General features: G+C 42.2%; 1 protein-coding gene across 1 annotated transcript in view; it reads left to right on the forward strand.

The window, feature by feature from the left end:
• Positions 1–15165, forward strand: part of STK26 (serine/threonine kinase 26) — a 65451-nt gene that overhangs the window by 5865 nt on the left and 44421 nt on the right. The window contains exons 2-3 of the mRNA XM_031671323.2: positions 6721–7089; positions 7192–7342. Coding sequence (XP_031527183.2) covers positions 6721–7089; positions 7192–7342 — 520 coding nt within the window. The remainder of the gene's footprint in view (positions 1–6720; positions 7090–7191; positions 7343–15165) is intronic.

Below are 15165 nucleotides of genomic sequence, written 5' to 3' on the forward strand. Positions count from 1 at the left end.
ATTCTCAGATGTGCGTTTGCAATCTGACCTCTTGTTATTTTCAACTGCTTTCTCGACATCTCCACTTAGATGTCATACAGGCACCTCACACTCAGTGTACCCAAACTAAACTCCTTATCTTCCTCCAAACCTGGTCCTCCTTCTGTATGTCCTGGGTGAGTTCCAGGCATCAACATTTATCTATTTCCCTAAGCTAGATGTCTCTGGCATTTTAATCCTCTCCCTCTGGTCCTGTCCACATCCAATCAACCGAATGCTGTTGAATTCACCTCCAAATTGTTTCTGGAATCTATCCCGTTCTCTTCATTCTCACAGCCATTAATTTAGTTCAATCCCTCTCCTGTACTTTCACAACAGCATCTTGATAGCCTCTTAATAAGTCTCTCAGCTTCCAGTCTCTCCCATATCCAATGTATGCTTTATGTACTAACTAGAGAGGTGTTTTTTTTTTGAAAATATAAATCTGGAGCAAATTCCTCTCTTCCTTAAAACCACCCAGTACTTCTAGGAGCCTACGGATCAAGTCCAAAGTCTTTAGCATGGCATACAAGGCTCACGGTCTGCCCCCAACTTCTCCTTCCAACTTTATTACTGGAATGCCTCATGTAACAAGCCTCTGCCTATTAAACTGAACTACCAGCTAGTCCTCAAACAAAGCTTGTTATTCCTCTAAGCTAGTGGTTCATAACCAAGAGGACACATCATCATCACCTGGGGAGTGTGTTTTTCTTTTTTAAGCAAAATGCAGATGCCCTTTCTTCATCTCAGACCTACAAAATCAGAATCTGTACACATGGAGCACAGAATCTGTGTTTTAACCAGGTCGTCAGGTGAGGGGAATAAACATGGCTTGCTTCAGCATTTGCTCCTGCAGTCCCTTCTCTCTGAAATGCCCTTTCTTCTCCACTCCTTTCCCCCAATCCTCTACCTGGCTACGTCCAACCCATTTTTTAAGGCTTAGCTCAAATATCACCTTCTTTGAGAAGCCTTCCAAGATCTACACAGGTAAAATGAACTGCTCTCTGGTGCCTAATTGTGTAAAAGTACAATTTTTTAATGTATTGCTACTATCATTAGGTGTCACTTTGAGTACTCTTTGTTTTTTATGGTATTTCCTTGCAAGATAGCAAACTCCTCACATTTCTTTGTATTCCCAGCACCTAGCACAGTTCCTGGCACTGTGCTCAAGAAAGATGTGAGAAATCAAAGGAGGGAAGAGAAATGAAAGGAAAAAGGGAAAGGTGGTGTGGCCTGGGCTGGCTCTGGGGCCCAAGTGAAAGTATTAAAAAAAATAATTATCTCTGATTTCTCTATAGTTGGACCCTTGTGGTGGGCCTCATAGTATAACATAGTGAATTTTAACTAATCTTAAAATATCTATGTGGCACAGAAAAAAAAATGAGTAGAGGGGGAGCTTTGCTTGTCTACAATGTTGAGTTTCTGCCCCAGAAACTTCTGGTAGTCCCTGATAACAGTCCTGCAAGGGGTGCCTGTTAGTCTCCTGTTCTGTTCATGTTTTCTTGAGTACAGAAGTAACAAAACTATGGAAGCTTTCACCACAGGCTGACAGAACCTCAGCAAGCAAGTTGAAGGGTAATTTTACACAACTGCCTTTCTTAGAGGTCCTGGCAACAACTTCCTTTTCCTCAGGGTGAGCTGATGGCATAGTCACTTCCTATTTGGTCTCAACTGCCAGGTTTTTTTTTCCTGTTTTTAACTGCCACCTTTGACTAGAACTGTTTTCTTGAGTAGCCTACAAATTAAAGAACAAGTGGTCTATTCAATATATTTTAAAAAGTTAATTCAGAGGGGAAAAGTTCCACCCAAACTGGTTGTCCAGCATCATTTCATGGTAACATATGAAGGGTTCTCCTGTGAGTAAAAGCTGCCCTCTGGAGAGTACAAGGACGTTACCTGACTTCATTATAAAGAGCCTAGTCTCCCAAAGAATCTCTCCTAAGAAACTCCCTAATCTTCATGTGCCCCTGTGGCCACACAAAACTACAATTATAGGATGAATGGTACAGCAGGCAATGTCCTGTCAGCACTGAAGAGACGGTGAGTGAGCGCAGGCAGACTTCGGAGCGCCCCGGGTCCAAGGCATCAAAGATCTCAAAGGGTAAGAGTTTGGGCAGGCGGCAAAACTGGAACCAGGAAGATCTCTCTTCGCATTCTATCTTTTGACTCCTACCTCTAAAAGTGAATGAAGCTGTCTGGACCACATTTACCTCTTTCGGTTCTGTAACCAACTGGGGATGGCAAGAAGTTGTGAGCTCAGTTCTTTTCCTACATAAATGCAAATAGTTCAAAGTGAGTAAGCATATATGTAAAGAAATGTTACAAGCAGGAAACCGCTTAAATAGCCCCTGCTTCCACCCGCCTCCTCTGTTGCTCTGCTCCTCTCAGTAGCGTCAGGAAGTAAAGCTAGCAAGAAAAGGCAGCTGTGCTGGGTCTTAGATACCAGGTCTTTGTCATAAATAATGCTGCGGCAGAGTCCTGTGCAAGCCCCAGAAGGTGTGGGGTTATTCAGAAGAATTAAGCAATTACACAAGTTTAATGCTCCTTGACCAAGAATTGATTCAGTACATTTTTCTTTGGGAGGCTTTGCTGGAACAATAGCGAAGTTACAACATCTGCAAGAACTCTTTTTTCATGGTTTCCAATCTGATACCCACAGAGAGTAAAGAGGAGATTTAAGGTATCACATTTGCTTCTACTAAGAGAGAGAGAGAGAGAGAGAGAGAGAGAGAGGGAGAGAATAACCCTTGAATGTTACATTTCTGAATATAACAGAGTCTAGGAGCTTAAAGCAAAATATTCCTGGCGCTGGATTCTAGGATTTCCCAGGTAATTACCCCAGGTAATTCCTTTAGCTTCAAATATTCAGATAATTGAAAGGAATTCAGATAATTGTATCAACTTCCCCTACACTTCATGCATTTATGTACTTCATATATTTCAATGTAGTGATTAGTCTCCAAATATGACAGTCCAAAATGTGAAACCCTACCTTTAAATTTTGTAAAGTAGAATAAGAAGTCAAATATATCTCACTTCAGTAGCATATTTGAAGGCTCCCAGGTAATGCCTGGTACATTAGAACATGCTCCAAGATTAAATTTTTTAATACAAATCATTAATTTTTTTTCTTAAAGCTATTTTCTATTCAATAGATTTTTCATTAAGTAGCATTCACTCTCTGGGGGCAGGTGATCTATGGTTTCTACAAAGCTGACATAAAAGTACTGCTTTGTTTCAGGTACCCCCTTGATGTGGCCCAATATCTTTTTCCAATTGGCTTGCATGTTTGTTTGTTCTAGCCCCAGCCACCACACTGAAGTGAAATCTTCAGGGAACAGGGATTCTTAAGTATGTTCCTTGGTTAGTAACCACCTAATGCAAAGTGTGTAGAACACGATATTCAAACCTTAGCACCACTGACATTTTGGGCTGGGTAATCCTTTGTTGTGAGGGCAGCCCTGTGCCTTGGAGTAAGGTTAGCAGCATCCCTGGCCCCTACCCACTACCAGTAGCACCCTTCCCTCACCATTTGTGACAACCAAAAATGTCTCCAGGAAGTAAAGTTGCCCCTGGTTGAGAACCATGTCCTTAATGCATCACCTCATCATTGCCTACGTTCATGAACGTTTGGCCATTTTGTCTATCTAGCTATGAACCAGTCCATTCAGTAACTATTTATAAACATGGGAAAAGTTAAATATTTACTATTGAGGGGATGAGGAATGTCATAAGATTGAAACCATAGGTTGTAAATTTCAATTATTAAGTTTTGTTGGGCTCAAGAACACTGTCTAACTTGAAATTCACTGACTTTGCTTAATCTGTATATAATTTTACTTTATTTATATGGTTATTAAGTATTCACAGCCACTCCAGTCACATCAATCAAGCAAGTACCAAATGTAATCTGAGGTACTCAGGCATAATCTATGGGGCCACTCAGAGCATAAGATGTGGTGTCTCCCCACAAGCTTTGGGAATACACTGTAATATATTATTAGATTCTGGGCTGACATTTTGGAGTGAAAATATCCATGTCCTTTTTTGCGGGAGGAACAAAAGCATACTTAAATTTCTTGTCATTTTGTTTAAATAAAGAAAAAGCATAAGCAAACTGCAAGGAATTCCATGTAAAAACTCAAGTGATCTCTATCAATAATAACAACAGATCATTTATTTAATCGCAGGAGACCTAAGTAAAGGTCAAAAAGTTCACTAAGATCTCAAAAGCAGTATTTTAAAGGAAATATCTCAATAGTTCAGGTCTCAAAATCCAGTATTCAGTCTTCCACATTCTTACATAACTCTGGCCCAGAGTCATGTCAGGGAAAGTCACTTCTCAGATATGCTTAACTTACTTATTAAAATTACACAACTTGCTCTTAGGTCGTTATGAAACTGAAGTAACTGAAAAGAATTTAGGAGACAAAAAAAAAGAAAGGTATAACATATGGTAAAGTGAACAATTAAACGATTCAGCAAGAGCAATGCCCAGGAGTTGAACCAGGCATCAATAAAACAGTATACCAACTAGCACTATACCAACCTCAGTGAAGAAGTAAAAGGAAATCCATTAATTCATTCAACAAATATCTATTGAGGGTTTACTATGTGCCATACACTGATCTAGGCTCTGAGGATACAGCAATGAATAAAACCAACAAAAATCTTGCCCTCAGAAAGCTGACATTCTACCTGAATAATTTTAATGTAAGAGAAGCTGGGCCTCTGGCCTCAAGGACCTAGTAATCTTGTTGGTCAGACTAAACAAATGAAATGTGTGAAATAAGAAGAAAGAACTACAGCGTGAGTGCTGCTTCCACCAACATGCAATAGGAGGAGTTCGAAGAAGGGCTTGGAGCAATGAGGAAGTGTCAGTGGGGGTGGGACTTGAGATGAGCCTTAAGTGATGGAGCTTAATTCAGACCCTTGCTACTCAAAGCGTGGTCTAAGAATCAGCCACCACCTGGGAAATTGTTAGCACTGCAGAACTTTGGGCCCACTCCAGACTTGCTAAATCAAAATCTGCACTTTAAAAAGAATCCCAGGGAATTTCTATGGACATTAAAGTTTAGGTGGCATTGCAGGTTTCTGGTCAGGTTGGCAATGTTAAGCGTGAACTGGTCTGGTGGGAAGCAGAGACTAGATTGAAGCCTATTATCAGGTTAGAAGAAGTGAGAGCCTGGATTTGAGGAACAAGGAGTAAGGAAAAGGCAACTATCCTTTATCATCTGAATGGATAAAGAAGATGTGTATATACATGCGATGGAATATTATTCAGCCACAAAAGGAGGAAATCCTGCCATTTGTGACAACATGGATGGACCTTGAGGGCATTATGCTCAGTGACAGAAGGCAGAGAAAGACGAACACTGTATGATCTCACTTATATGAGGATTCTAAAAAAAATACAGAACTAATAGGAACAAAGAGTAGACAGGTGGTTGCCAGGGATGATGGGGGAAGTAGGTGAAGGTAAGCAAAGGTTTCAAACTTCCAGTTAAAATTTTTTTAAGTTCTAGGGATGTGAGGTACAGCACAGTGATGATAGTTAACACTATTGTTTTGTATATTTGACAGTTACTAAGAGAGCAGATCTTAAAAGTTAGAAGGACCTGGATTTGAATTCCCAATTGTGTGATATTTGGGTCAAATTATTAACCTCACCGAGCCTTTTTCTGCATTTCTGTAAAATGGGAGAAAAGCAATATGACCCCAGAGGGCCCTTGTAAAGATTCAATACAATAATATATATATATATATATATAGCACTTAGCAGTCCCTGGCCCAAAGAAAATGGCACCCATTAACAAAACTATATTGATAACAACAATATGCTATCTTTTAAGAAAGATTCAAAAGGAACAAGAGAAACGTTTATTGTCTGCCAGACTCCCAATAGTGTGTTGGGTACAGACCTGTAACAACCTGCAAGTTAGGGAACTTCATCCTCATTTTCGACAGGCACGTGGATATTACATATTACAACCCCTTGTGGGTTCCCAAAGGTGCTTTCATAACATTGCTGTAACTGCTATTATTATTACTGTTATGTTATTTTTAGGGTAATCTCAAAAGAGCCTGTCTCCCTACCGGAATGGATCTTCAAATGGGGTGGAGGCTGGGAGTTGCCAAAACCACTGCTGTGTATGCTGAGTTCACTAATACTGCTAATGACCCAATCTCATTTTTCATGCCTCTACTAATTCCTCATTAATTTTTTGGCCGATGTACCATCTGTTTTCCAATTTCCCTCTCTCTTAAACGTGCAGAACTTGTGGTGAAGAGAAGCCCCAGTCTGCCCCCCCACCACCACAAACAAAACCCACCCACCCAACCGATAGCCCAAAAGTGGGGAGGGGTAGCCTGTCCTAAGTCACCTGAAGCCGGTCTGGGGGCGGGGAATCCGTAAAGCGGGAGAGTGGCCACGGGCCCGCCCAGTGGCGCGGCCCCAAGGTGGGGCCACCAGACTGCAAGCTGGGGCAAGAGCGGGGGTCCACCGGCTCGGCCGCTCTCTGCGCCCGCGCCCTCGACCAGATCGGGAAGTCAAGAAGGACTTTCAACACTCGCCAAGTTTCGACTCGAGACTTCTCGGAGGCTGCGTGCGCCCCAGCCCTCGCCCGCCTGCCTGCAACGTGGCCGCGTCCGGGACGCCCTCGGACCCCGAGGGTCACTCGAACTCTTCCCTTCTCTCTCCAGGCTGAGCCGTGTTCCAGGTCCCACGGTCCCCGGGCTCTCCCCTCCGTGGGCCGGGAGAGTCTCCCTCTTCTCGGGCTCCAGCAACCCCAGCCGAGCCCCTTCCCTGCGCGGAGCCTTAGCTCTCCTGACACCGCCCGGCTGCGGGGCGGGGGCCGGGCCAGCGGCGGAACCGCCCCCAACCGCCTCCCGGGCCCGGCGAGCGGGCGGGTGGCTGGGGCGCCTCCACCTCCTCTTCCTAAAGCGGCGAGGCGCAGACGAGCGGCATCACTCGAGCCCAGGTCCCGGCCACCGCCACACCCGGCGCCCCGCGTTCAGAAGGAGGAGCAGCGGCGGAGGCGGCGGCCACAGCGGCGGGCGGGCGCCAGAAAGGTAGACTGAGTCCCGGGAAGCCGCGCCACGGACCGCCCACCTCCCAGCCCCGAGCCGCGCGCGCCGCCCGCCTCGTAACCCCACTGGTGTGTGTCCTTCCAGGCCCCGGTCGGAAAGCCTGGGAGGGCCGCCGACCTACCCCCGGAGGAGGAGCCATTCGGAGCCCCAGGCGCCACTGCCGCCGAAGCCGCGCGGAGCAGCTTTCGCCTTCATGGCCCACTCACCGGTGGCGGTCCAAGTTCCCGGGATGCAGGTGAGGACGCCCGGGCCTCCCCCGCCGTCCACGTGACCGCCCGGGAGCCCGGTGCGCGCTCCAGGCGGGGCACCGGCGACGGGAAGCGGCCCAGGGCTCCCCTGAAGCCCGGCCGGGCGCTCCGGCCAGGTGCCCTGGGAATAGGGCTCCGAGTGATTCCCGGCGTTTAAGCTAGGTGGTGCACTGCGCTGGGCAGGCGCCGAGGGACAGGGGCGCGCAGCGAGGTGGGGATGCGGGGTTGGGGGGGGGGTGCTGGCTATAAAAAGAGGCCAGAGTGAGACACCTGCGCTGGCTGAGCATGGTACCGTTGGGGACTGGAGGTGGGAGGACTTAACTTGGGAGAGATGGAGGTGTCTCGGAATTTGTGGGGTAAAACTCAAGTCGTGCTACACACACACACACACACACACACACACGACACAAGTTGGGGCGGAGCAAGACAAGGGGGTGTCGGCGGTGGAGGCTTTGAATTGGGCTCTTCCTGTGTGCAGAGAGCGGAGAGCGAGGTGACTTCTTTTTCCCTTTTGGTGCTGCTGCTTAAGGGCGAAGTTGTATCTCACTCCCTCTACCTGGCCCAGCCCTAACTGTGGCGTGAGAAATGCAGGGCCCTACGTTAGAGTAGCAGAGTGGTGACTCCGCGGCCCCCTCCCCCTGCCTTTCCCCCAGGAAGACTGCTGCATGTGGTTAAAGGAAACTTTTTGTCCTGGACCAGGGACTACTGCATGGGACCCAACATTTTACTCGAGATCTACCCAGCCCTCCCTCATTATATTTTCATTTTATTAAAGAAGAAATAAGCTATGTCCGTATACTTTTTATACTGTTATGTTTTTAAATCGGTGCATATCAAGTTATCTACTATGTATTATCCAAGTTTAACTAACTTTTAAGCATTCAAGTTTTATTTTTTTTTCCTTTGCTAGATAGCCTAAACAACTCATTTACGAAGAGGTCAGAGACTAGAAACACCAAAGCCTCATTATCTTTTAAAAATGTGAAAGCAAACTTTTTCCAAATTCACAACAAATGTAAATAGTAAATAGCTTATGTTTCTGGTAGAGGTCAAATTGCTGTGGATTAGGGCCTCAATTTACTAATTGATGCATGGAATTCATTTTTTTAAGGTAATTGGTCACATTTTATGCATGGCCACACAAAAAGGGACTTTTAAAATACTTTCCCCAAATGAGACCATTTATGTCAGACATGCATCTAATCTAGGACTCCGGTGTGTCCTAAGCACCAGGCCTTTTATCTGAATATAGGGCAAGTCTGGGTTGAGTCCCAGGAAGTTGGTGTGTATTTAATTTAAAAAAGAGAGGGAGAAAAAGGGAAATGAGAAATATTAGGGCCTTTTTAAAGATTAATCCTTTGAAGCTTTACAGAATGTCTCAAACTTCCTTCTTCTCAGGACACCCCCCTCCCTCTCTCGCCCAGCCACTGCCTCTCACTCCCAATCATTCTGTTCTGCCTTTGATTGTATCAAGAGAATTAGCAGTTTGCAAGGCTAGCTACAGTTTTGCTCAGTCTGATGTGGAAGAAAGTGGGAAATTTAGCCCACTGTGCTCTCCTCTCCATTCTGTGAGGAGCAGAGCACATTCTGTTAGGGATGGAAAGTTTGTCTCTGAGGATTTCCGTGCTTCTGTCTGCATTGTGTGCACGCGCTGCCTGCTTGCGTGTGTCAGCGGAGTGAGTGCCTCCTGTTGATCAACTTTGTGATTCTAGAGAACTCTGTGGGCTGAGGAGAAAATGGTTTCTGGTCTTTATTTCATTTGTCTTGACTTTATTTGATTTCTATGGTTTCTGGTCCTTATTTGATTTGTCTTTATTTGATTTATATGGTTTAGGAACTGCTTGCTGTTCAGTATTCCTTAGGGCTCCCAGCTTTGTTTCATTATCTGAGTTCCCTATCTCTTCAATTATTAAATCTTAATGAAGGTGGTTTAGAATGTGAATCACATATTTTAAATGATAAATTCTACCTTTCACCTTATGCCTGCCCAAAGCGATGATTACTTCGTCCACCCTGATTTGAGGAGGGCAGTCATCTCAACATTAGAAGAGAGGAGCATTTATTTGTCCCTTTCTCTGTCTTAATGAAATGGTAAATTCTTAGCTTCTTTATTTCCATTTTCTTCGTATATGTGGTTCTTAAGCATTCAGTGCAGCACAGAAGTTTTCCAGTTAAAATTGTGGGGTCCCCTAAAAATAAATGATGGTATGCAGTGTGATTCTTGAGCCTAGACTATTTTGACTATTCTTTTGTTTAGAAAGATTGCCGATGAGATACAGAAATACATCACGAGCTTGTAAAATTCTCCTCGAGTTTTGCTGAAGAGTCAGGAGCAACGTTTAGACCTTGAGGGTAGTAAGAAAACTTGAGTCAGGCATGTGTTCCTGAAATTAATGTATAGTATTTCCACAAATTGGGGTGAAGTGGTCGACTGGCCTATAACTTTTTAAGTTTATTTTAGAGAATTATGAAGATTGATGGAAAAAATGATTTTTCCAGAAATAAAAGCAAAATTACTTTATCCACGATGTTTTTCTCCCCCTGAGGAAAGATGTGAAGCAGAAGTCGAGCTACCTGTTCTATCACTTAAGACTCCCAGCATTCCTGACTTTCAAACAAAGAAATTTCTGTTGCTACTCGTTTAAAATAGAAAAGAAATTTGGAGTGATGAAAGGAAACCCAGGATTTAGTCCAGTTCAAACTCTTCCTTATGAATTAGTTATTCAAACGCGTTATTTCTTAATATTATGGTAATGAACATTTTTTGCCATATTACCCGAAATGTTGAGGGCACGAAAATTTTTTGGTACTCAATTTGTGCTTACTCCTTTAATGTATAACTCAAGAAACTTTCCATACCAGGAGCTAAGCTTTTGGAAAATATTTAAAGGGCAACTTAAAGAGAAACCAATAAACCTGTTTCTTTCCACTCAAATATTTACTCTTTAATGATTTAGAACATGTTTTTTATCTTGAAGTTTTCACTTATAAATCACATTTAAGTTCAAGATATTTCCCCTTAGGCCCACATTAGTATTTATGAAGACAAGTATTCTAAATTGGGTGTTAAATCTTTCATAAAGTGTAGATGGGAAAATAAAGTTAAATGTTGAATTAGAGTCCTAAGTGTTATTATGTTATGCTTTGTGCTATGCCTCCTGTGAAAGAATTTTTGTAAACTTCCTGCTAAAGAATTTTAAAATTAGCCTTCATGTATATTTAAAGATGATCTAGGTTGTACAAGTTTTCAATGATTGTTATGTGAGATGTAAGGTGGAAATGAAACCTCTGGATTAATGAACATTTTATTGAAGACTTTTATCTAAGAGATGGAAAACATTGCTTTACATTGGTGAACCCTGTTCCTGGGTTCTGGGAAGGATACAGAAATGTACTACATCATCTCTGCCCTTAAAGATCTTAATATATTCTTGGGGACTTAAATCTAGCACATGAAATACCAAATAATGGAAAATCTGTAATACTTACTCCGTAATAGAAGCTTCTGACTGGAAGCATTGAAGGCTTACAGAAGGTAAACTGCCTCCAAATGATTGTTAGGACCCATACTGGGGAGGGCCTTTCCAAGCAGGGAAATACCCTGAGCAAGTGTGTATGCACCCACAATCTTTGAGCGTGGGATAAAGTGACTTGGACTATAATGAAGAAATCCTGAGAGTACTAATAGGGGGTAAGATTGGAAAGCTTGATTGGGTCCAGATTATGGTGGTTCTTCAATGCTAGGGAAGGGTTTTGGCCTTTGGTCTAGCCACTAAATATTTCTGAGTAAGGGAGGCTCAATGAACAAAGTTATATATAGGAAGACAAATCTTAAGATTGAATGAGTGGATGAACTGGATGATTGAGAGACTTGAGGCAGTTGGATCTACCGAGGCTATTTCAATGGGGCAATCATATCTGTACAGGTGCAATGGATCTTGATTGACTGCCTTCCATATGTCTTGAACTGTGAGGAAGAAAGTATAGTTAACAGACTTAATAATTAGCTAGTTACAGAAGGAAGGGTCAAAGCCTTTATGGTGTTGAATACAGGGAACTGGGATGATTATGGTACATCCAAAAGAAACTTGAAAATCTGGGGGAAGAGCCAGATCTGGTAGATGTTAATGATTCCTGTTCCAGACTTGTGAAGTTCAAAGTAGCAGTGAGATGACAAAATAAAACTGTAGCACAAAGTGTCAGTTACCTTGATTGTGGTGATGCTTTCAAAAGCGTATGCATATGTCCAAACTCATCAAATTATATACATTAAATATGTACAAGTTTTTGTTTATCAGTATGCGTCAGGAAAGCTGTTTTCAAAAATTGTTCAGGGAATACTTGAAGATATAGATCTGGAACTTTAGTCATCAATCAGACATTTATTGAACATTTACTATATGCTGGTCTCTTTACTTGAACCTGAAGAATGGGAGCCATCAAGGAGGGAGAGGTGCATAATGCCAGAGAAAATATGTGGAAGTGGGGCCCTCATGAGACAGGAAGCATACGTGGGGGGTTAGCTTGTAAGAAAAGGAAGCATGACTTTAAGATGCATGGGAGGATGAGAAAATGTGTCAGGAGGGAGGGAGTTAACTTTGGGGTGGGAGGAATCCTTTAAGTATTTAATTCTCATCATGAAACCAAAATTGGAGGAGTTCAGTTTGGTGCCAGAATCTAGTGTGTAGGGTTCTTACCTCCCTTCCACCTTCTGAAGGGACTAATCAACTTTGCAATTTGATGTGGAAAGAGGTAGAAAGCAGTGCTCGCACTGATAAATAAACCCAAACCATTGTCCTCATTGGTGACTGGTAGATACAGAGATGTCGACCATGCTAATAATGATGGCAGAAAACCAGCTGGAACAGAATAATCAAAGACAGCTGTTGGCTGGGAGAGTTGGAGGTAGCTGGAAGGTATGGGGTAAGGAGGCTAGGGGGGCTGAAGGGAGAGAAAACAGGAATTGGGGATGGTAGGACATGTGCACATGTGCCTTGAACACTAATGAGGGTCTAAAAATGGCACCTGAGGACAAAGGTCCATCATGTACCTCCCTTGCTTGAGTCATAGAAAATGAGAAAATATAATTTAGCTGGTACTTAGGAACCATTGAACATTGTGATACTGTGTTTTTTTAATCCGGCCTTTCATTTATTCAGCGACCTTGAGCAAATCATCTACAAAATGGGGAATAATAAAAGCTGCATTCCCTTTGTGTGAATCAGATGTTATTAGGATGAATTAACTGTCATCTGTGGAGTATAATTTGAACTCCGCTATAAAAGGTGTTAGGATGTATATGGGCAGTTCATCCTGCAAAACAATACTAGGCTAATCACATGAAAACACTGTCATTATTGCCTCTCACTCCTGCTTGATAACCCATGTTTTTCTTTTGAAATCTAGCCACCCCCACCCACAACACACCTACAGACATACCCCCATTGCCAGACCCACGGTCTTCTGCTCAGCTTTCCAAACTTTCTTTTATCTGGCTCCTCTCCACAGATCTAAACTTAGTTATCACTGCTTCCCAAGAAGAAATCCCTTTTGCTCTTCCATGCCAGTTGCAATTCAGTAATCACTGACTGACCTTTTCACTCTTCTATTATGAAGCTTCTGACTGGAAGCGTTGAAGGCTTACAGAAGGTAAACTGCCTCCAAATGATTGTTAGGACCCATACTGGGGAGGGCATTTCCAAGCAGGGAAATACCCTGAGCAAGTGTGTGTGCACCCACAATCTTTAAGTGTAGCATAAGATGACTTGGACTATAATGAAGAATTCCTGTAGAGTAATAATAGGATGTAAGATTGGAAAGCTTGATTGGGTCCAGATTATGGTGGAAAATCCTACCTGATTTTCAAGGTCTCCGTCTTACTTTCTCCATGAATGTTCTCTGAATGTTCTAGGTTACAAAAACCTCTCCCACTTCCAAGCACCTATTATATCTCTTGTCAGCAGCAGACAGTCCAGTCCTTGATTTTTATACTGCTTTAGATTTTCCCTAATTATGTATGTTACACTTGTCTCCCAAACTAGGTTGTAAATTTCATGAAGGCAGGGACCATGTATTTTACTTTTCTTTATATCATTAGGTATGAATTATAGGTAAAAGTGTTGGCTAGTGAATGTAGTATAGACTTTCTGCCTTTTTTCCATTCTTTTTCTGTAAATATATTGCATAATGCCTGAAGTCTTGTAGATCATGAAGGTTAATTTATGTATGCACCATGTAGACATTTTATATTTACTAAAACGACTTTAATGCATTATATGTAATAAGTCTAACAAAATATACTTGTAACTGATCAGCTGTCCACAAACTGAAGCTCTTATTCTCTTGTCTTCAAGGCCTTTGAGAGAAAAAGGAGCCTTCATTGCTTTCCTAGTAACTAGGGCTGATTTCACACAAATTTGTGCCTTTAAGAGAAATAACACCTTGTTGCTTCACTTTGTTTTCCCCTCCCCCAGAAAATACAAACAAATAAGTAAAAGAAACTTCTTTACTTCTCTTACGTCCCAGCCATCACATTAGAAAGAATCTGATAAATTTCATTGATATTAAGGTGTTTTTGATTAATGACTCGGTGTGTGACCTCTCCCATGGATGTTCACATTTTACAGGGAATAATGCACTTTAAAAAAGAAATATAATCGTAGAATTTCAAACAGCTTGATGATAGTTTTTGACTAAATTGTATCTTCTGAAAGAGTGGTGGTTTTGCTCATTTGTTGCTAGAAAACAGAGTTAGGAGAACAAAAATTAACACTATTATTAGGTGTGATGCAACAAACTCCTCATTTCTTGTAGATAATTAAGACCCAAAGAATTTCTACCACAGGTATATATAAAACAATGTCTCTGGAGGAAGGCCATGAGGTGTCTCACTTTTAAAGAACAAAAATCAACAAAATACGCACAGTAAAATTTTGGCTCCCTCTTATGTACATTTCTCACTTGTTTACCTACCATTTTAGACTAAGGTGTTGTATGGTAGGGACCACATCTTTGAATTAATGCTTGTAGAAATCACACATTTACAAAAGACATTAACTAATTCCTCTCAAGAATCCTATGAAATAGGGAGAGTTATCCAGTAGGAAAATGCCTTCAAATTTGTATTTAAAAACGAAACAGCACATTGCTGGCCAACTCTACCCATCATCCTCTTTGTTGTCCTTCCCCCAAACCCATATAATTCAAGCAGATTTCCTGATGTGCACATTCAGAGAAACCAGGAAACCTAGTGCAGAGCAGATCCCATCCTTCTCCTCTATTCCTGCTCATCTCTCCCCATCACCTCTTACCAGCATTTACCTTACTGGGGATAGAGCTATACTGCCCCTCAGCCTTTTCTAGAATTGTTCCACCTTACCCCTGGCAGCAGCCCGCTGGCCTTTCTCTTCCTTCATTTATCATACAATCATGGATTACAATGATCCATGTCCTAAAGTTTCAGATTAGCCATTGTTATGATATAGCTTTGGATATTCTAGCAAAATAAGAACAAAACTGTGATTCATGCTTTCTGGGAACTAGAGTAAACAAAAATGTAGACAGCTTAGGTGAAAGAGTTAAAATATTCTAATTATCTTTTTTAAAATGTCCACTCTCCTACTTTTTGATCCAAAAACTTCAAAAATGTGCAGCTGAGGAGATCTAAGGCGTTGTGTTTTTGTCTTTTTCTCGTGAAAAATGTTTACAGAAAAAAAAAACTTTTCAACCTTTTTTTAAGATCCTTATAACAAAGATTATGTGGTTTTAGTGGTATTTTTTTCCCTTTCCCCTCTGCACCTGTTTAAAAAAA

This window comes from Vicugna pacos, chromosome X, assembly GCF_048564905.1.
Source record: "Vicugna pacos chromosome X, VicPac4, whole genome shotgun sequence".
Classification (NCBI taxonomy): Eukaryota; Metazoa; Chordata; class Mammalia; order Artiodactyla; family Camelidae; genus Vicugna; species Vicugna pacos.